Genomic DNA, 21,139 nt, shown 5'->3' on the forward strand with positions numbered 1-21,139 from the left:
CAATACAGACAGCGGAGTCTCACACACACACACAATACTGGCGGTGCCTATTATATATAGTCTCATCTATGCAATAACTGATATGTATAATACATCCTATAAATACTCTAATCTATGTAATAATGTCACGTACCGTCTGCCCAAGGCAGACCTCGGCAAGATTCAGACCAGGGACCAACAGAGAACGCTATTACACTTATAATAAAAGAACATGACAGTAGAGCAGGTAAGCAATAGTGGTAGCACTACCACAGAACCAAGTGCACCGGCAGACAAAAGGCAAAACCCAGAGGGCGGAGAGCCAGTGAGCCCTGTTCTTCACGGAGCCCCTGGTGGTGGGGATGAACTGGACAGAGGGCTCACTGGTCGCATCTCCAGGAAGGTCCTAGTACACTTGGCCCCTACCTGCAGAGAACCACAGACAACAGGACTGGAACCCAACCAAACACAGGACATGGATCAGACGACAAGACAAATGGGAACCAGCACAGAAGCAGATGCCTGGGCCCCATGCGGAATGGAAACACGGCAGTCTCAGGCAAAGCTGCACACAGACTAGAGATCCCCCCTCTGGAGAACCCAGGGCCCTCTCACGAAGGCAGGACAAACACAGGATCAGAAGCAGTAGGCACTGCAGGACAGACAAGGAGCAGAAGCAGTAAGGCACTGCAGGACAGACCAGGAGCAGACAGAAGCAGAAGCAGTAGGCACTGCAGGACAGACAAGGAGCAGAAGCAGTAAGGCACTGCAGGACAGACCAGGAGCAGACAGAAGCAGAAGCAGTAGGCACTGCAGGACAGACAAGGAGCAGACAGGAGCAGAAGCAGTAGGCACTGCAGGACAGACAAGGAGCAGACAGGAGCAGAAGCAGTAGGCACTGCAGGACAGACAAGGAGCAGACAGGAGCAGAAGCAGTAGGCACTGCAGGGCAGACAAGGAGCAGACAGGATCAGAAGCAGTAGGCACTGCAGGACAGACAAGGAGCAGACAGGAGCAGAAGCAGTAGGCACTGCAGGACAGACAAGGAGCAGACAGGAGCAGAAGCAGTAGGCACTGCAGGACAGACAAGGAGCAGACAGGAGCAGAAGCAGTAGGCGCTGTAGGACAGACAAGGAGCAGACAGGATCAGAAGCAGTAGGCACTGCAGGACAGACAAGGAGTAGACAGGAGCAGAAGCAGTAGGCACTGCAGGACAGACAAGGAGCAGACAGGAGCAGAAGCAGTAGGCACTGCAGGGCAGACAAGGAGCAGACAGGAGCAGAAGCAGTAGGCACTGTAGGACAGACAAGGAGCAGACAGGAGCAGAAGCAGTAGGCACTGTAGGACAGACAAGGAGCAGACAGGATCAGAAGCAGTAGGCACTGCAGGGCAGACAAGGAGCAGACAGGATCAGAAGCAGTAGGCACTGCAGGACAGACAAGGAGCAGACAGGAGCAGAAGCAGTAGGCACTGCAGGACAGACAAGGAGCAGACAGGAGCAGAAGCAGTAGGCACTGTAGGACAGACAAGGAGCAGACAGGATCAGAAGCAGTAGGCACTGCAGGACAGACAAGGAGCAGACAGGAGCAGAAGCAGTAGGCACTGCAGGGCAGACAAGGAGCAGAAGCAGTAGGCACTGCAGGACAGACAAGGAGCAGACAGGATCAGAAGCAGTAGGCACTGCAGGACAGACAAGGAGCAGAAGCAGTAGGCACTGCAGGACAGACAAGGAGCAGACAGGATCAGAAGCAGTAGGCACTGCAGGACAGACAAGGAGCAGACAGGAGCAGAAGCAGTAGGCACTTTAGGACAGACAAGGAGCAGACAGGATCAGAAGCAGTAGGCACTGCAGGACAGACAAGGAGTAGACAGGAGCAGAAGCAGTAGGCACTGCAGGGCAGACAAGGAGCAGACAGGAGCAGAAGCAGTAGGCACTGTAGGACAGACAAGGAGCAGACAGGAGCAGAAGCAGTAGGCACTGTAGGACAGACAAGGAGCAGACAGGATCAGAAGCAGTAGGCACTGCAGGACAGACAAGGAGCAGACAGGATCAGAAGCAGTAGGCACTGCAGGACAGACAAGGAGCAGACAGGAGCAGAAGCAGTAGGCACTGCAGGACAGACAAGGAGCAGACAGGAGCAGAAGCAGTAGGCACTGCAGGACAGACAAGGAGCAGACAGGAGCAGAAGCAGTAGGCACTGCAGGACAGACAAGGAGCAGACAGGATCAGAAGCAGTAGGCACTGCAGGGCAGACAAGGAGCAGACAGGATCAGAAGCAGTAGGCACTGCAGGACAGACAAGGAGCAGACAGGAGCAGAAGCAGTAGGCACTGTAGGACAAACAAGGAGCAGACAGGAGCAGAAGCAGTAGGCACTGCAGGACAGACAAGGAGCAGACAGGAGCAGAAGCAGTAGGCACTGCAGGGCAGACAAGGAGCAGACAGGATCAGAAGCAGTAGGCACTGCAGGACAGACAAGGAGCAGACAGGAGCAGAAGCAGTAGGCACTGCAGGACAGACAAGGAGCAGACAGGAGCAGAAGCAGTAGGCACTGCAGGACAGACAAGGAGAAGACAGGAGCAGAAGCAGTAGGCACTGTAGGACAGACAAGGAGCAGACAGGATCAGAAGCAGTAGGCACTGCAGGACAGACAAGGAGCAGACAGGAGCAGAAGCAGTAGGCACTGCAGGACAGACAAGGAGCAGACAGGAGCAGAAGCAGTAGGCACTGCAGGACAGACAAGGAGCAGACAGGATCAGAAGCAGTAGGCACTGTAGGACAGACAAGGAGCAGACAGGATCAGAAGCAGTAGGCACTGCAGGGCAGACAAGGAGCAGACAGGATCAGAAGCAGTAGGCACTGCAGGGCAGACAAGGAGCAGACAGGATCAGAAGCAGTAGGCACTGCAGGGCAGACAAGGAGCAGACAGGATCAGAAGCAGTAGGCACTGCAGGACAGACAAGGAGCAGAAGCAGTAGGCACTGCAGGACAGACAAGGAGCAGACAGGAGCAGAAGCAGTAGGCACTGCAGGGCAGACAAGGAGCAGACAGGAGCAGAAGCAGTAGGCACTGTAGGACAGACAAGGAGCAGACAGGATCAGAAGCAGTAGGCACTGTAGGACAGACAAGGAGCAGACAGGAGCAGAAGCAGTAGGCACTGCAGGACAGACAAGGAGCAGAAGCAGTAGGCACTGTAGGACAAACAAGGAGCAGACAGGAGCAGAAGCAGTAGGCACTGCAGGACAGACAAGGAGCAGAAGCAGTAGGCACTGCAGGACAGACAAGGAGCAGACAGGAGCAGAAGCAGTAGGCACTGCAGGGCAGACAAGGAGCAGACAGGAGCAGAAGCAGTAGGCACTGTAGGACAGACAAGGAGCAGACAGGATCAGAAGCAGTAGGCACTGTAGGACAGACAAGGAGCAGACAGGAGCAGAAGCAGTAGGCACTGCAGGACAGACAAGGAGCAGACAGGAGCAGAAGCAGTAGGCACTGCAGGACAGACAAGGAGCAGACAGGAGCAGAAGCAGTAGGCACTGCAGGGCAGACAAGGAGCAGACAGGATCAGAAGCAGTAGGCACTGCAGGACAGACAAGGAGCAGAAGCAGTAGGCACTGCAGGACAGACAAGGAGCAGACAGGATCAGAAGCAGTAGGCACTGTAGGACAGACAAGGAGCAGACAGGATCAGAAGCAGTAGGCACTGCAGGGCAGACAAGGAGCAGACAGGATCAGAAGCAGTAGGCACTGCAGGACAGACAAGGAGCAGACAGGAGCAGAAGCAGTAGGCACTGCAGGGCAGACAAGGAGCAGACAGGATCAGAAGCAGTAGGCACTGCAGGGCAGACAAGGAGCAGACAGGATCAGAAGCAGTAGGCACTGCAGGGCAGACAAGGAGCAGACAGGATCAGAAGCAGTAGGCACTGCAGGGCAGACAAGGAGCAGACAGGATCAGAAGCAGTAGGCACTGTAGGACAGACAAGGAGCAGACAGGATCAGAAGCAGTAGGCACTGCAGGACAGACAAGGAGCAGACAGGAGCAGAAGCAGTAGGCACTGCAGGGCAGACAAGGAGCAGACAGGAGCAGAAGCAGTAGGCACTGTAGGACAGACAAGGAGCAGACAGGATCAGAAGCAGTAGGCACTGTAGGACAGACAAGGAGCAGACAGGAGCAGAAGCAGTAGGCACTGCAGGACAGACAAGGAGCAGAAGCAGTAGGCACTGTAGGACAAACAAGGAGCAGACAGGAGCAGAAGCAGTAGGCACTGCAGGACAGACAAGGAGCAGACAGGAGCAGAAGCAGTAGGCACTGCAGGACAGACAAGGAGCAGACAGGAGCAGAAGCAGTAGGCACTGCAGGGCAGACAAGGAGCAGACAGGATCAGAAGCAGTAGGCACTGCAGGACAGACAAGGAGCAGAAGCAGTAGGCACTGCAGGACAGACAAGGAGCAGACAGGATCAGAAGCAGTAGGCACTGCAGGACAGACAAGGAGCAGACAGGATCAGAAGCAGTAGGCACTGCAGGGCAGACAAGGAGCAGACAGGATCAGAAGCAGTAGGCACTGCAGGACAGACAAGGAGCAGAAGCAGTAGGCACTGCAGGACAGACAAGGAGCAGACAGGATCAGAAGCAGTAGGCACTGTAGGACAGACAAGGAGCAGACAGGATCAGAAGCAGTAGGCACTGCAGGACAGACAAGGAGCAGAAGCAGTAGGCACTGCAGGACAGACAAGGAGCAGACAGGATCAGAAGCAGTAGGCACTGTAGGACAGACAAGGAGCAGACAGGATCAGAAGCAGTAGGCACTGCAGGGCAGACAAGGAGCAGACAGGAGCAGAAGCAGTAGGCACTGCAGGGCAGACAAGGAGCAGACAGGATCAGAAGCAGTAGGCACTGCAGGGCAGACAAGGAGCAGACAGGATCAGAAGCAGTAGGAACTGCAGGGCAGACAAGGAGCAGACAGGATCAGAAGCAGTAGGCACTGTAGGACAGACAAGGAGCAGACAGGATCAGAAGCAGTAGGCACTGCAGGACAGACAAGGAGCAGACAGGAGCAGAAGCAGTAGGCACTGTAGGACAGACAAGGAGCAGACAGGATCAGAAGCAGTAGGCACTGCAGGACAGACAAGGAGCAGACAGGAGCAGAAGCACTTTTACCTTCTGCATGTCTTTTGACAGTTTATTTTCCTCAGTGAATACATTGGAGAGAAAAATATTTAACAGCTTTGCTTTCTCCTCGTCGCTCTCTGCGACTCCCCCCTCATCACTCTGTAGAGGCCGACACCTTCAGATTTATACTTTTTAACATTTATATAATTGAAGAATATTTTAGGGTTAGTTTTACTCTCTTTGGCAATTAATCTCTCGGTCTCTAGTTTGGCCGCTTTTATTTGTTTTTTATATGTTCCATCTTTTTCCTTATAGTTTTTCAGTGCTTCCTCGCTCCCTCCTGTTTCCTGTTTTAGTGATTTATTGCTTTCTTTACCGTTCTGTTTATCCGCATTGGTTTCTTTTTGTTCCTTAACCCTTTATTCCCATACGGTATGTACCTCTCACAATGAGATTTTAGGATGCTTTTAAAGATATTCCATTTTGTGGCTGTATTTTTATTTTTGAGGACTTTGTCCCAGTTAGTTAGGCCGATGGCCGCTCTTAGTTGGCTAAATTTAGCTTTTTTGAAGTTTGGTATTTTTGTTTCTCCCTGTAGAAACGCTCTTTTGAATGATAATTGGAAGGTTATTACTTTATGGTCACTATTTCCCAGGTGTCCCCCAATCTGGGGGACACCCAAAAAATGGAAGAAAGACTGCCAGAGGAGAAACTGTCCAAAATCAAGGAGCTTATTTCCAAATTTGTGGGTTGCAGCGTCCTCTTGGAGCAGGAATTACAATCCCTGCTGGGTATGCTGAATTTTGTCACCAGAATCATGCCCCAGGGCAAGGCTTTTTAATCCAGATGATTGAATCTGCTTCCAGCAGCCACAGAGCAGGACTCCCCGGTATTTCTGGATGCCTAAGCAATGGCCAACTTGACCATGTGAGATTCCTTCCTGACCAACTGGAATGGGATCTCCTTATTTGTTCCCCAATGGAGTCCCTCTTCTACCATTTTTTCAGACGCAGCCGCCTCCAGAGGTTTCACTGCCATCTACAATAACCAGTGGTTTGCAGACGAGTGGCCACCTGAAATCTCATCTCAACGAGTACCTCAGATCCTCCCCTCTTTTAGAAATCTACCCGATTGTAGCGGCTGCCCAAGTTTGGGGCAGGCAATGGGCCAATTCCCTGGTGACATTCATTACGGACAATCAGGCAGTAGTGGACATCATCACCAAGGGTAGGTCAAATCACATCATATCATGCCCTTTGTCCGCAAATTAGTTTGGCTCTCTTTACAGTACAATTTTCAGATATCATGTAGACATATCCAGGGCGTCCAGAATTCAGCCGCTGACGCACTGTCACGCTTCAATTTCCAACATTTCTTTCAGGTCATGCCGGAGGCGGAGCCAGCAGGACTATCCCCTCCAGAGTTCAACACCCTACGCATGGACTAGCACAATTCATTTCATCCGCCAAATCCCTCGTACAAAGATCACGGTCAGCCAACACAGCTAGAAATTACAAGACCGGTTGGAACAGCCTTAAAAAAAAATAAAAAATAATAACTTCTCCACCCAAGGAGCGGCACAGATAAGATCACTTATTTAATGGCGTTTAACACCTTAAACTCAGTTATAATTCCATCAGATTATACATGGCAGGGGTGCAATACTACTCTACCTTAAAACATCCTGATAGTAGAGCAATCTTCGCGTCCCCCGCATTTAAGGCAATTCTTAGGGGTATTCAAAAAAGTAGCCAACCCAGCACTCCAAGCAGACAACCAGTTTCAGGGGAACTGTTTAGGAAGCTCTCCAATTCCCTAGACAGCAACCCTTTTGGGCTCTAACCCAGCACGGTTATCCAGGCGGCCATGTATTTAGGCTTCTACGGTTTCCTGCGACCAGGAGAATTCACAGGTTTCTCTCCCAAATCCAAGGGCCTAACTAAGAGTCAGCTAGCCTGGAATCACAATCATTTCATCTTGCAACTACCTTCCACCAAAACATCACAAACAGGGCCTCCAGTCCAAGTCAAATATTTCAAATCCTTACGCGGTGCCCAGTCCAGGTTTTAAATAAATGAATGAGCTCCTTGGGTCATTCCTCCCCAGATAGCCTGCAATTGCCTTTCCAATCCAAGCCCCTCACGACAGCACAGATCGTATCCCACATCCATCTACTAGTTTCAGGCCTAGGTATTGATCCCAAAACCATATCAGGACACTCCTTTAGGATGGGAGCTGCCTCTGCGGCTTCCAAGCACAACGTACCCGTCATATCATTCGTAAAATGGGTTGTTGGGAATCATCTTGCTCCACCAGGTACATTCCCAATCCACAACAGGAAATTTCAGAAGTTTTTTGCAAACTAGTTTTGTAAACCAGGTACCTATTCAATAAAATCCTAAAATCTACCCTGCTTGACTTTTTGGCCCCTTATAGGCTACCCATGTTCGCGGCTATGGGCACAATTCAGGCCTTTTAGTCAGTAGCACTGCTAGGTCTATTCCTTGGCACCGTCACGCCAGCTCCAGGATCCGTAGCCACGACCATAATGACTTTGTTATTTGTCCTATTTATTGTTTGCTTCACAATAAAAAAAAACTCTTGAAAGTTGTCGGCGCGTTCTGTAAATGTTATAAATGTTATGTCCATGTTAATTCCAGGATGTGAGACAACAAAATACGAAAAAAGTCAATGGGGGTGAATACTTTTGCAAGGCACTGTAACTGCGATAACGAGGGCACCTGATAAGCCACACGCAGGACCAGACCAGGGAATGTTAACCCCATCAGAACCAAACAGGGAAGTGAACACACAGGCTGCAGTACAGGACATTGCCCCTGGCAACCAGCATACATGGAGTCCACCGCAGCCAGTACACGAGAGGGCATGCAGCCAGCCTGCTCGGCCACAACTGTCACAGCGAAGCGCACCGTGACTGATCTGTATAATCTAATATATAGGACCTTTCACTAGAATAAAACTTAAAGGGCCTGCAGGGGATCGAGGGAGGGCGACCTACTCCCTGCAGATCACACAGACAGCACAGTGAGAGTTCAAAAAGACATCCCTGTGTCTGTCCAGGCCCTGCGCCCGACGGAGGACAGGGGGTCTGGAAGCCGACACAGTGAGAGTTCAAAAGGACATCCCTGTGTCTGTCCAGGCCCTGCGCCCGACGGAGGACAGGGGGTCTGGAAGCCGACACAGTGAGAGTTCAAAAGGACAACCCTGTGTCTGTCCAGGCCCTGCGCCCGACGGAGGACAGGGGGTCTGGAAGCCGACACAGTGAGAGTTCAAAAGGACATCCCTGTGTCTGTCCAGGCCCTGCGCCCGACGGAGGACAGGGGGTCTGGAAGCCGACAGTGAGAGTTCAAAAGGAAATCCCTGTGTCTGTCCAGGCCCTGCGCCCGACGGAGGACAGAGGGTCTGGAAGCCGGCACAGTGAGAGTTCAAAAGGACATCCCTGTGTCTGTCCAGGCCCTGCGCCCGACGGAGGACAGGGGGTCTGGAAGCCGACACAGTGAGAGTTCAAAAGGACAACCCTGTGTCTGTCCAGGCCCTGCGCCCGACGGAGGACAGGGGGTCTGGAAGCCGACACAGTGAGAGTTCAAAAGGACATCCCTGTGTCTGTCCAGGCCCTGCGCCCGACGGAGGACAGGGGGTCTGGAAGCCAACACAGTGAGAGTTCAAAAGGACAACCCTGTGTCTGTCCAGGCCCTGCGCCCGACGGAGGACAGGGGGTCTGGAAGCCGACACAGTGAGAGTTCAAAAGGACATCCCTGTGTCTGTCCAGGCCCTGCGCCTGACGGAGGACAGGGGGTCTGGAAGCCGACACAGTGAGAGTTCAAAAGGACAACCCTGTGTCTGTCCAGGCCCTGCGCCCGACGGAGGACAGGGGGTCTGGAAGCCGACACTGTGAGAGTTCAAAAGGACATCCCTGTGTCTGTCCAGGCCCTGCGCCGGACGGAGGAAAGGGGGTCTGGAAGCCGACACAGTGAGAGTTCAAAAGGACAACCCTGTGTCTGTCCAGGCCCTGCGCCCGACGGAGGACAGGGGGTCTGGAAGCCGACACTGTGAGAGTTCAAAAGGACAACCCTGTGTCTGTCCAGGCCCTGCGCCCGACGGAGGACAGGGGGTCTGGAAGCCGACAGTGAGAGTTCAAAAGGACATCCCTGTGTCTGTCCAGGCCCTGCGCCCGACGGAGGACAGGGGGTCTGGAAGCCGACACAGTGAGAGTTCAAAAGGACATCCCTGTGTCTGTCCAGGCCCTGCGCCCGACGGAGGACAGGGGGTCTGGAAGCCGACAGTGAGAGTTCAAAAGGACAACCCTGTGTCTGTCCAGCCCTGCGCCCGACGGAGGACAGGGGGTCTGGAAGCCGACACAGTGAGAGTTCAAAAGGACATCCCTGTGTCTGTCCAGGCCCTGCGCCCGACGGAGGACAGGGGGTCTGGAAGCCGACACAGTGAGAGTTCAAAAGGACAACCCTGTGTCTGTCCAGGCCCTGCGCCCGACGGAGGACAGGGGGTCTGGAAGCCGACAGTGAGAGTTCAAAAGGACAACCCTGTGTCTGTCCAGGCCCTGCGCCCGACGGACGACAGGGGGTCTGGAAGCCGACAGTGAGAGTTCAAAAGGACAACCCTGTGTCTGTCCAGGCCCTGCGCCCGACGGACGACAGGGGGTCTGGAAGCCGACAGTGAGAGTTCAAAAGGACATCCCTGTGTATGTCCAGCCCTGCGCCCGACGGAGGACAGGGGGTCTGGAAGCCGACACAGTGAGAGTTCAAAAGGACATCCCTGTGTCTGTCCAGGCCCTGCGCCCGACGGAGGACAGGGGGTCTGGAAGCCGACAGTGAGAGTTCAAAAGGACATCCCTGTGTCTGTCCAGGCCCTGCGCCCGACGGAGGACAGGGGGTCTGGAAGCCGACACAGTGAGAGTTCAAAAGGACATCCCTGTGTCTGTCCAGGCCCTGCGCCCGACGGAGGACAGGGGGTCTGGAAGCCGACACAGTGAGAGTTCAAAAGGACAACCCTGTGTCTGTCCAGGCCCTGCGCCCGACGGAGGACAGGGGGTCTGGAAGCCGACACAGTGAGAGTTCAAAAGGACATCCCTGTGTCTGTCCAGGCCCTGCGCCCGACGGAGGACAGGGGGTCTGGAAGCCGACAGTGAGAGTTCAAAAGGACATCCCTGTGTCTGTCCAGGCCCTGCGCCCGACGGAGGACAGGGGGTCTGGAAGCCGACACAGTGAGAGTTCAAAAGGACATCCCTGTGTCTGTCCAGGCCCTGCGCCCGACGGAGGACAGGGGGTCTGGAAGCCAACACAGTGAGAGTTCAAAAGGACAACCCTGTGTCTGTCCAGGCCCTGCGCCCGACGGAGGACAGGGGGTCTGGAAGCCGACAGTGAGAGTTCAAAAGGACAACCCTGTGTCTGTCCAGGCCCTGCGCCCGACGGAGGACAGGGGGTCTGGAAGCCGACAGTGAGAGTTCAAAAGGACATCCCTGTGTCTGTCCAGGCCCTGCGCCCAACGGAGGACAGGGGGTCTGGAAGCCGACAGTGAGAGTTCAAAAGGACATCCCTGTGTCTGTCCAGGCCCTGCGCCCGACGGAGGACAGGGGGTCTGGAAGCCGACACAGTGAGAGTTCAAAAGGACATCCCTGTGTCTGTCCAGGCCCTGCGCCCGACGGAGGACAGGGGGTCTGGAAGCCGACAGTGAGAGTTCAAAAGGACATCCCTGTGTCTGTCCAGGCCCTGCGCCCGACGGAGGACAGGGGGTCTGGAAGCCGACACAGTGAGAGTTCAAAAGGACAACCCTGTGTCTGTCCAGGCCCTGCGCCCGACGGAGGACAGGGGGTCTGGAAGCCGACAGTGAGAGTTCAAAAGGACAACCCTGTGTCTGTCCAGGCCCTGCGCCCGACGGACGACAGGGGGTCTGGAAGCCGACAGTGAGAGTTCAAAAGGACATCCCTGTGTCTGTCCAGGCCCTGTGCCCAACGGAGGACAGGGGGTCTGGAAGCCGACACAGTGAGAGTTCAAAAGGACAACCCTGTGTCTGTCCAGGCCCTGCGCCCGACGGAGGACAGGGGGTCTGGAAGCCGACAGTGAGAGTTCAAAAGGACAACCCTGTGTCTGTCCAGGCCCTGCGCCCGACGGACGACAGGGGGTCTGGAAGCCGACAGTGAGAGTTCAAAAGGACAACCCTGTGTCTGTCCAGGCCCTGCGCCCGACGGAGGACAGGGGGTCTGGAAGCCGACACTGTGAGAGTTCAAAAGGACAACCCTGTGTCTGTCCAGGCCCTGCGCCCGACGGAGGACAGGGGGTCTGGAAGCCGACAGTGAGAGTTCAAAAGGACATCCCTGTGTCTGTCCAGGCCCTGCGCCCGACGGAGGACAGGGGGTCTGGAAGCCGACACTGTGAGAGTTCAAAAGGACAACCCTGTGTCTGTCCAGGCCCTGCGCCCGACGGAGGACAGGGGGTCTGGAAGCCGACAGTGAGAGTTCAAAAGGACATCCCTGTGTCTGTCCAGGCCCTGCGCCCGACGGAGGACAGGGGGTCTGGAAGCCGACACAGGGAGAGTTCAAAAGGACATCCCTGTGTCTGTCCAGCCCTGCGCCCGACGGAGGACAGGGGGTCTGGAAGCCGACACAGTGAGAGTTCAAAAGGACATCCCTGTGTCTGTCCAGGCCCTGCGCCCAACGGAGGACAGGGGGTCTGGAAGCCGACACAGTGAGAGTTCAAAAGGACAACCCTGTGTCTGTCCAGGCCCTGCGCCCGACGGAGGACAGGGGGTCTGGAAGCCGACACAGTGAGAGTTCAAAAGGACATCCCTGTGTCTGTCCAGGCCCTGCGCCCAACGGAGGACAGGGGGTCTGGAAGCCGACACAGTGAGAGTTCAAAAGGACATCCCTGTGTCTGTCCAGGCCCTGCGCCCGACGGAGGACAGGGGGTCTGGAAGCCGACACAGTGAGAGTTCAAAAGGACAACCCTGTGTCTGTCCAGGCCCTGCGCCCGACGGAGGACAGGGGGTCTGGAAGCCGACAGTGAGAGTTCAAAAGGACAACCCTGTGTCTGTCCAGGCCCTGCGCCCGACGGACGACAGGGGGTCTGGAAGCCGACAGTGAGAGTTCAAAAGGACATCCCTGTGTCTGTCCAGGCCCTGCGCCCGACGGAGGACAGGGGGTCTGGAAGCCGACACAGGGAGAGTTCAAAAGGACATCCCTGTGTCTGTCCAGGCCCTGCGCCCGACGGAGGACAGGGGGTCTGGAAGCCGACACAGTGAGAGTTCAAAAGGACATCCCTGTGTCTGTCCAGGCCCTGCGCCCGACGGAGGACAGGGGGTCTGGAAGCCGACACAGTGAGAGTTCAAAAGGACATCCCTGTGTCTGTCCAGGCCCTGCGCCCGACGGAGGACAGGGGGTCTGGAAGCCGACACAGTGAGAGTTCAAAAGGACAACCCTGTGTCTGTCCAGGCCCTGCGCCCGACGGAGGACAGGGGGTCTGGAAGCCGACACAGTGAGAGTTCAAAAGGACATCCCTGTGTCTGTCCAGGCCCTGCGCCCGACGGAGGACAGGGGGTCTGGAAGCCGACACAGTGAGAGTTCAAAAGGACATCCCTGTGTCTGTCCAGGCCCTGCGCCCGACGGAGGACAGGGGGTCTGGAAGCCGACACAGTGAGAGTTCAAAAGGACAACCCTGTGTCTGTCCAGGCCCTGCGCCCGACGGAGGACAGGGGGTCTGGAAGCCGACACAGGGAGAGTTCAAAAGGACATCCCTGTGTCTGTCCAGGCCCTGCGCCCGACGGAGGACAGGGGGTCTGGAAGCCGACACAGTGAGAGTTCAAAAGGACATCCCTGTGTCTGTCCAGGCCCTGCGCCCGACGGAGGACAGGGGGTCTGGAAGCCGACACAGTGAGAGTTCAAAAGGACATCCCTGTGTCTGTCCAGGCCCTGCGCCCGACGGAGGACAGGGGGTCTGGAAGCCGACACAGTGAGAGTTCAAAAGGACATCCCTGTGTCTGTCCAGGCCCTGCGCCCAACGGAGGACAGGGGGTCTGGAAGCCGACACAGTGAGAGTTCAAAAGGACATCCCTGTGTCTGTCCAGGCCCTGCGCCCAACGGAGGACAGGGGGTCTGGAAGCCGACACAGTGAGAGTTCAAAAGGACAACCCTGTGTCTGTCCAGGCCCTGCGCCCGACGGAGGACACAGGGTCTGGAAGCCGACACAGTGAGAGTTCAAAAGGACAACCCTGTGTCTGTCCAGGCCCTGCGCCCGACGGAGGACAGGGGGTCTGGAAGCCGACACAGTGAGAGTTCAAAAGGACAACCCTGTGTCTGTCCAGGCCCTGCGCCCGACGGAGGACAGGGGGTCTGGAAGCCGACACAGTGAGAGTTCAAAAGGACAACCCTGTGTCTGTCCAGGCCCTGCGCCCGACGGAGGACAGGGGGTCTGGAAGCCGACAGTTAGAGTTCAAAAGGACAACCCTGTGTCTGTCCAGGCCCTGCGCCCGACGGAGGACAGGGGGTCTGGAAGCCGACACAGTGAGAGTTCAAAAGGACATCCCTGTGTCTGTCCAGGCCCTGCGCCCGACGGAGGACAGGGGGTCTGGAAGCCGACACTGTGAGAGTTCAAAAGGACATCCCTGTGTCTGTCCAGGCCCTGCGCCCAACGGAGGACAGGGGGTCTGGAAGCCGACACAGTGAGAGTTCAAAAGGACATCCCTGTGTCTGTCCAGGCCCTGCGCCCGACGGAGGACAGGGGGTCTGGAAGCCGACACAGTGAGAGTTCAAAAGGACATCCCTGTGTCTGTCCAGGCCCTGCGCCCGACGGAGGACAGGGGGTCTGGAAGCCGACACAGTGAGAGTTCAAAAGGACATCCCTGTGTCTGTCCAGGCCCTGCGCCCGACGGAGGACAGGGGGTCTGGAAGCCGACACAGCGAGAGTTCAAAAGGACATCCCTGTGTCTGTCCAGGCCCTGCGCCCGACGGAGGACAGGGGGTCTGGAAGCCGACACAGTGAGAGTTCAAAAGGACATCCCTGTGTCTGTCCAGGCCCTGCGCCCGACGGAGGACAGGGGGTCTGGAAGCCGACACAGTGAGAGTTCAAAAGGACATAGGCCCTGCGCCCGACGGAGGACAGGGGGTCTGGAAGCCGACACAGTGAGAGTTCAAAAGGACATCCCTGTGTCTGTCCAGGCCCTGCGCCCGACGGAGGACAGGGGGTCTGGAAGCCGACACAGTGAGAGTTCAAAAGGACATCCCTGTGTCTGTCCAGGCCCTGCGCCCGACGGAGGACAGGGGGTCTGGAAGCCGACAGTGAGAGTTCAAAAGGACAACCCTGTGTCTGTCCAGGCCCTGCGCCCGACGGAGGACAGGGGGTCTGGAAGCCGACACAGTGAGAGTTCAAAAGGACATCCCTGTGTCTGTCCAGGCCCTGCGCCCGACAGGGGGTCTGGAAGCCGACACAGTGAGAGTTCAAAAGGACATCCCTGTGTCTGTCCAGGCCCTGCGCCCGACGGAGGACAGGGGGTCTGGAAGCCGACAGTTAGAGTTCAAAAGGACAACCCTGTGTCTGTCCAGGTCCTGCGCCCGACGGAGGACAGGGGGTCTGGAAGCCGACACAGTGAGAGTTCAAAAGGACATCCCTGTGTCTGTCCAGGCCCTGCGCCCGACGGAGGACAGGGGGTCTGGAAGCCGACACAGTGAGAGTTCAAAAGGACATCCCTGTGTCTGTCCAGGCCCTGCGCCGGACGGAGGACAGGGGGTCTGGAAGCCGACACAGTGAGAGTTCAAAAGGACATCCCTGTGTCTGTCCAGGCCCTGCACCCGACGGAGGACAGGGGGTCTGGAAGCCGACACAGTGAGAGTTCAAAAGGACATCCCTGTGTCTGTCCAGGCCCTGCGCCCGACGGAGGACAGGGGGTCTGGAAGCCGACACAGTGAGAGTTCAAAAGGACATCCCTGTGTCTGTCCAGGCCCTGCGCCCGACGGAGGACAGGGGGTCTGGAAGCCGACAGTTAGAGTTCAAAAGGACAACCCTGTGTCTGTCCAGGCCCTGCGCCCGACGGAGGACAGGGGGTCTGGAAGCCGGACTGTCCACCCTAAAACTAGACCTAGGGGCAGGCTGCTGTAGAGATGGGAATGGGGTGCTGTGGAGGTCACTGTTATGGGGGAGGGGTGCTGTGGAGGTCACTGTTAAGGGAATAGGGTGCTGTGGAGGTCGCTGTTATGGGGGTGGGGGGCTGTAGAGGTCACTGTTATGGGGTGGGGTGCTGTAGAGGTCACTGTTATGGGGGTGGGGTGCTGTAGAGGTCACTGTTATGGGGGTGGGGTGCTGTAGAGGTCACTGTTATGGGGTGGGGGGCTGTAGAGGTCACTGTTATGGGGTGGGGTGCTGTAGAGGTCACTGTTATGGGGTGGGGTGCTGTAGAGGTCACTGTTATGGGGGTGGGGTGCTGTAGAGGTCACTGTTATGGGGGTGGGGGGCTGTAGAGGTCACTGTTATGGGGGTGGGGTGCTGTAGAGGTCACTGTTATGGGGTGGGGTGCTGTAGAGGTCACTGTTATGGGGTGGGGGGCTGTAGAGGTCACTGTTATGGGGTGGGGTGCTGTAGAGGTCACTGTTATGGGGGTGGGGTGCTGTAGAGGTCACTGTTATGGGGGTGGGGGGCTGTAGAGGTCACTGTTATGGGGTGGGGGGCTGTAGAGGTCACTGTTATGGGGTGGGGGGCTGTAGAGGTCACTGTTATGGGGTGGGGGGCTGTAGAGGTCAATGTTATGGGGTGGGGGGCTGTAGAGGTCACTGTTATGGGGTGGGGGGCTGTAGAGGTCACTGTTATGGGGTGGGGGGCTGTAGAGGTCACTGTTATGGGGTGGGGGGCTGTAGAGGTCACTGTTATGGGGTGGGGGGCTGTAGAGGTCAATGTTATGGGGTGGGGGGCTGTAGAGGTCACTGTTATGGGGGTGGGGGGCTGTAGAGGTCACTGTTATGGGGTGGGGGGCTGTAGAGGTCACTGTTATGGGGTGGGGGGCTGTAGAGGTCACTGTTATGGGGTGGGGGGCTGTAGAGGTCACTGTTATGGGGGTGGGGGGCTGTAGAGGTCACTGTTATGTGGGAAACTGTCAATATATTTTAACAACACACAAACATTAAATGAAATATACCCGAGCGAAGCCGCGTCCTTCAGCTACTACATCCTATAAATACTCATCTATGTAATAACGGATATGTATAACGCCCCCTATAAATACTCATCCATGTAATAACGGATATGTATAACGCCTCCTATAAATACTCATCTATGTAATAACAGATATGTATAACGCCCCCTATAAATACTCATCTATGTAATAACGGATATGTATAACGCCCCCTATAAATACTCATCTATGTAATAACGGATATGTATAACACCCCCTATAAATACTCATCTATGTAATAACGGATATGTATAACGCCTCCTAGAAATACTCATCTATGTAATAAGTGATATGTATAACGCCCCCTATAAATACTCATCTATGTAATAACTGATATGTATAACGCCCCCTATAAATACTCATCTATGTAATAACTGATATGTATAACGCCCCCTATAAATACTCATCTATGTAATAACGGATATGTATAACACCCTCTATAAATACTCATCTATGTAATAACGGATATGTATAACGCCCCCTATAAATACTCATCTATGTAATAACGGATATGTATAACGCCTCCTATAAATACTCATCTATGTAATAACGGATATGTATAACGCCTCCTATAAATACTCATCTATGTAATAAGTGATATGTATAACACCCTCTATAAATACTCATCTATGTAATAACGGATATGTATAACACCCTCTATAAATACTCATCTATGTAATAACGGATATGTATAACGCCTCCTAGAAATACTCATCTATGTAATAACTGATATGTATAACGCCTCCTATAAATACTCATCTATGTAATAACTGATATGTATAACGCCCCCTATAAATACTCATCTATGTAATAACTGATATGTATAACGACCCCTATAAATACTCATCTATGTAATAACGGATATGTATAACGCCCCCTATAAATACTCATCTATGTAATAACGGATATGTATAACGCCCCCTATAAATACTCATCTATGTAATAACGGATATGTATAACACCTCCTATAAATACTCATCTATGTAATAACGGATATGTATAACGCCTCCTATAAATACTCATCTATGTAATAACTGATATGTATAACGCCCCCTATAAATACTCATCTATGTAATAACGGATATGTATAACGCCCCCTATACTCATCTATGTAATAACTGATATGTATAACACCTCCTATAAATACTCATCTATGTAATAACTGATATGTATAACGCCCCCTATAAATACTCATCTATGTAATAACGGATATGTATAACGCCTCCTATAAATACTCATCTATGTAATAACTGATATGTATAACTCCCCCTATAAATACTCATCTATGTAATAACTGATATGTATAACGCCTCCTATAAATACTCATCTATGTAATAACTGATATGTATAACGCCTCCTATAAATACTCATCTATGTAATAACGGATATGTATAACGCCCCCTATAAATACTCATCTATGTAATAACTGATATGTATAACGCCCCCTATAAATACTCATCTATGTAATAACTGATATGTATAACGCCTCCTATAAATACTCATCTATGTAATAACGGATATGTATAACACCTCCTATAAATACTCATCTATGTAATAACTGATATGTATAACGCCCCCTATAAATACTCATCTATGTAATAACGGATATGTATAACGCCTCCTATAAATACTCATCTATGTAATAACGGATATGTATAACGCCCCCTATAAATACTCATCTATGTAATAACTGATATGTATAACGCCCCCTATAAATACTCATCTATGTAATAACTGATATGTATAACGCCTCCTATAAATACTCATCTATGTAATAACTGATATGTATAACGCCCCCTATAAATACTCATCTATGTAATAACTGATATGTATAACGCCCCTTATAAATACTCATCTATGTAATAACTGATATGTATAACGCCTCCTATAAATACTCATCTATGTAATAACTGATATGTATAACGCCCCCTATAAATACTCATCTATGTAATAACTGATATGTACATTTATTAACCTCGGTATGAAAGAAAACTAGCGTTAAAGGGGTTCTCCAGGAATTAAGAAAATGAAAAAACATAAATACTACTTTAATATAAATCTATTCCCAAATACCTTTCATTAGTTATAACGGCTCGTTTTCTCTGGGGAGGAATCATTAGGAGAAATAAAATGGCCGCCATCCTATTAGTGCACACAAATCCCGTCCTAATCACACAGCAGGACAAGTTATTTCAGAGCACTGAGGTAAAGAGCTGCCTCATCCTCCTCTCTGCTCGTCAGGGGTTATGGTCCTGAATACTGTTTAATATGATCTTCAGCTGAATCTCTGAAGGAATGGAGTACATAAGGAGACATGAAGTACAGAGAGGAGGTGGGGAAGTGGCGCTGTGTCCTCCTGTGTGATTAGGACAGGTTCTGTGTGCACTAATAGAACGGCAGCCATTTTATTTCCCCTGATGATCGCTCCCCAGACAAAAAGAGCCGTTATAACTAATGAAAGGTATTTGGGAATATATTTATAATATTATAATAAAGTAATATTTAGGTATTTCCCGGAGAACCCCTTTAAGAAGCCTCAGAGTTGTGATGCGGTGTCGACCACAAGGAGGTTGTATTTATGCAGTAATAAATGCGCCCTGGCAGCGCCAGCTACAATCCTGCCGGCGGCGGTGCCAGGCTCTTCTCACAATGAACCCCAGACACACACAGGAGTGAAGGAACGCAGGAAGCAGAACTTACGAATGCAACTGGATGAAGCCGCTGGTCTGATTCTCTTCTCCGTCACTCAGTAAGCTGAGCTCCCTGCAAGAAGAAGGAAGATGCATGAGGACTCCCATCATGTAAGCATCCCAGTGCGACAGCACGGTAATAGCCATATTACATGATCGGCGCAACATCCTGCCGAGGCATTCCCCACCGGGCTGGATGTTCACAGGAAAATAAGGGGGGGAAAATCTGCAGCACAACCTTCAGAGCGCAAACCAGAGTTGACGCCCCCATCAGGTGTCCACGTCTTGTTAATGGCCGATAAAGGGTCCTTTCCGCGTCCACTCTGTAGCTGGATTGTGCGCCGACGGTAGCGCTGCAGATTTATTCCCCCCTCTTTTCTTCTGAGCTCCAGTGACTGACATGTATAGAGGGAGAGGCAGGAGCACGTGTGCGGTGGATTCATGAGGAGAGCGCCCCCACCGCTCCGCGTGGTGACTGACAGGCCAACATGTATAGAGGGAGAGGCAGGAGGATCAAGTGTGCAGTGGATTCATGAGGAGAGCGCCCCCACCGCTCCGCGTGGTGACTGACAGGCCAACATGTATAGAGGGAGAGGCAGGAGCACGTGTGCGGTGGATTCATGAGGGGAGCGCCCCCACCGCTACGCGTGGTGACTGACAGGCCAACATGTATAGAGGGAGAGGCAGGAGGATCAAGTGTGCAGTGGATTCATGAGGAGAGCGCCCCCACCGCTCCGCGTGGTGACTGACAGGCCAACATGTATAGAGGGAGAGGCAGGAGCACGTGTGCGGTGGATTCATGAGGGGAGCGCCCCCACCGCTACGCGTGGTGACTGACAGGTTTCCATGTATAGAGGGAGAGGCAGGAGCACGTGTGCGGTGGATTCATGAGGAGAGCGCCCCCACCGCTCCGCGTGGTGACTGACAGGTTTCCATGTATAGAGGGAGAGGCAGGAGCATGTGTCCGGTGGATTCATGAGGAGAGCGCCCCCACCGCTCCGCGTGGTGACGGATAGGATTCTATGTATAGAGGGAGAGGCAGGAGCACGTGTGCGGTGGATTCATGAGGAGAGCGCCCCCACCGCTCCCGCGTGGTGATTGACAGGTTTCCATGTATAGAGGGAGAGGCAGGAGCACGTGTGCGGTGGATTCATGAGGAGAGCGCCCCCACCGCTCCGCGTGGTGACGGATAGGATTCTATGTATAGAGGGAGAGGCAGGAGCACGTGTGCGGTGGATTCATGAGGAGAGCGCCCCCACCGCTCCCGCGTGGTGATTGACAGGTTTCCATGTATAGAGGGAGAGGCAGGAGCACGTGTGTGGTGGATTCATGAGGAGAGCGCCCCCACCGCTCCACGTGGTGACGGATAGGATTCTATGTATAGAGGGAAAGGCAGAAGCACGTGTGCGGTGGATTCATGAGGAGAGCGCCCCCCACCGCTCCGCGTGGTGACTGACAGGCCAACATGTATAGAGGGAGAGGCAGGAGGATCAAGTGTGCAGTGGATTCATGAGGGGAGCGCCCCCACTGTTCAGATTCAGCCAGCATTCCTAGAAGCCGGATGTCTTACGCTGCCATTTATAGGTGGATCAGGAATCTGTTGGACAGAACGGGCTTAGCTGGCAGAAACGAGAATTCTCACTCAGCGATACACAAGCACCAAGACATACAGAAGACTCCGGAACACAGGAGGAGCCGCTCCTCCTCACCTGCAGCCTCATTCTTTCACACATTTCACTTTATGGGGTGATAACTTTGAAACAATGACATGTAGATGAGCTTTCTGAGCAGATGTCAGTGTGGTGAAGCTATAGTACATAGTGTATATGATATGTAGATGCTAGGACACAGCTCTGCCCTCAGCATGTATTTCCTATACTTACAGAATAACACATATTACTGGTGTCTGTATAATCATACATTGTGTCTGTGAATACAACAGTGATATGTAGATGAGCTTTCTGAGCAGATCTCAGTGTGGTGAAGCTATAGTACATAGTGTATATGATATGTACAGACGTGGACAAAATTGTTGGTACCCTTTGGTCAATGAAAGAAAAAGTCACAATGGTCACAGAAATAACTTTAATCTGACAAAAGTAATAATAAATTAAAATTCTATAAATGTTAACCAATGAAAGTCAGACATTGTTTTTCAACCATGCTTCAACAGAATT

General features: G+C 53.1%; 1 protein-coding gene across 3 annotated transcripts in view; it reads right to left on the minus strand.

Moving 5' to 3' along the window:
* HASPIN (histone H3 associated protein kinase) overlaps window positions 1-21,139 on the minus strand; it is a 134,966-nt gene that overhangs the window by 31,387 nt on the left and 82,440 nt on the right. For all 3 annotated transcript variants that reach the window (XM_044284045.1, XM_044284042.1, XM_044284043.1), the window contains one exon: window positions 18,973-19,035. In XM_044284045.1, coding sequence (XP_044139980.1) covers window positions 18,973-19,035 — 63 coding nt within the window. The remainder of the gene's footprint in view (window positions 1-18,972; window positions 19,036-21,139) is intronic.

The sequence above is a fragment of the Bufo gargarizans genome, chromosome 3 (assembly GCF_014858855.1).
Source record: "Bufo gargarizans isolate SCDJY-AF-19 chromosome 3, ASM1485885v1, whole genome shotgun sequence".
Lineage (NCBI taxonomy): Eukaryota > Metazoa > Chordata > Amphibia > Anura > Bufonidae > Bufo > Bufo gargarizans.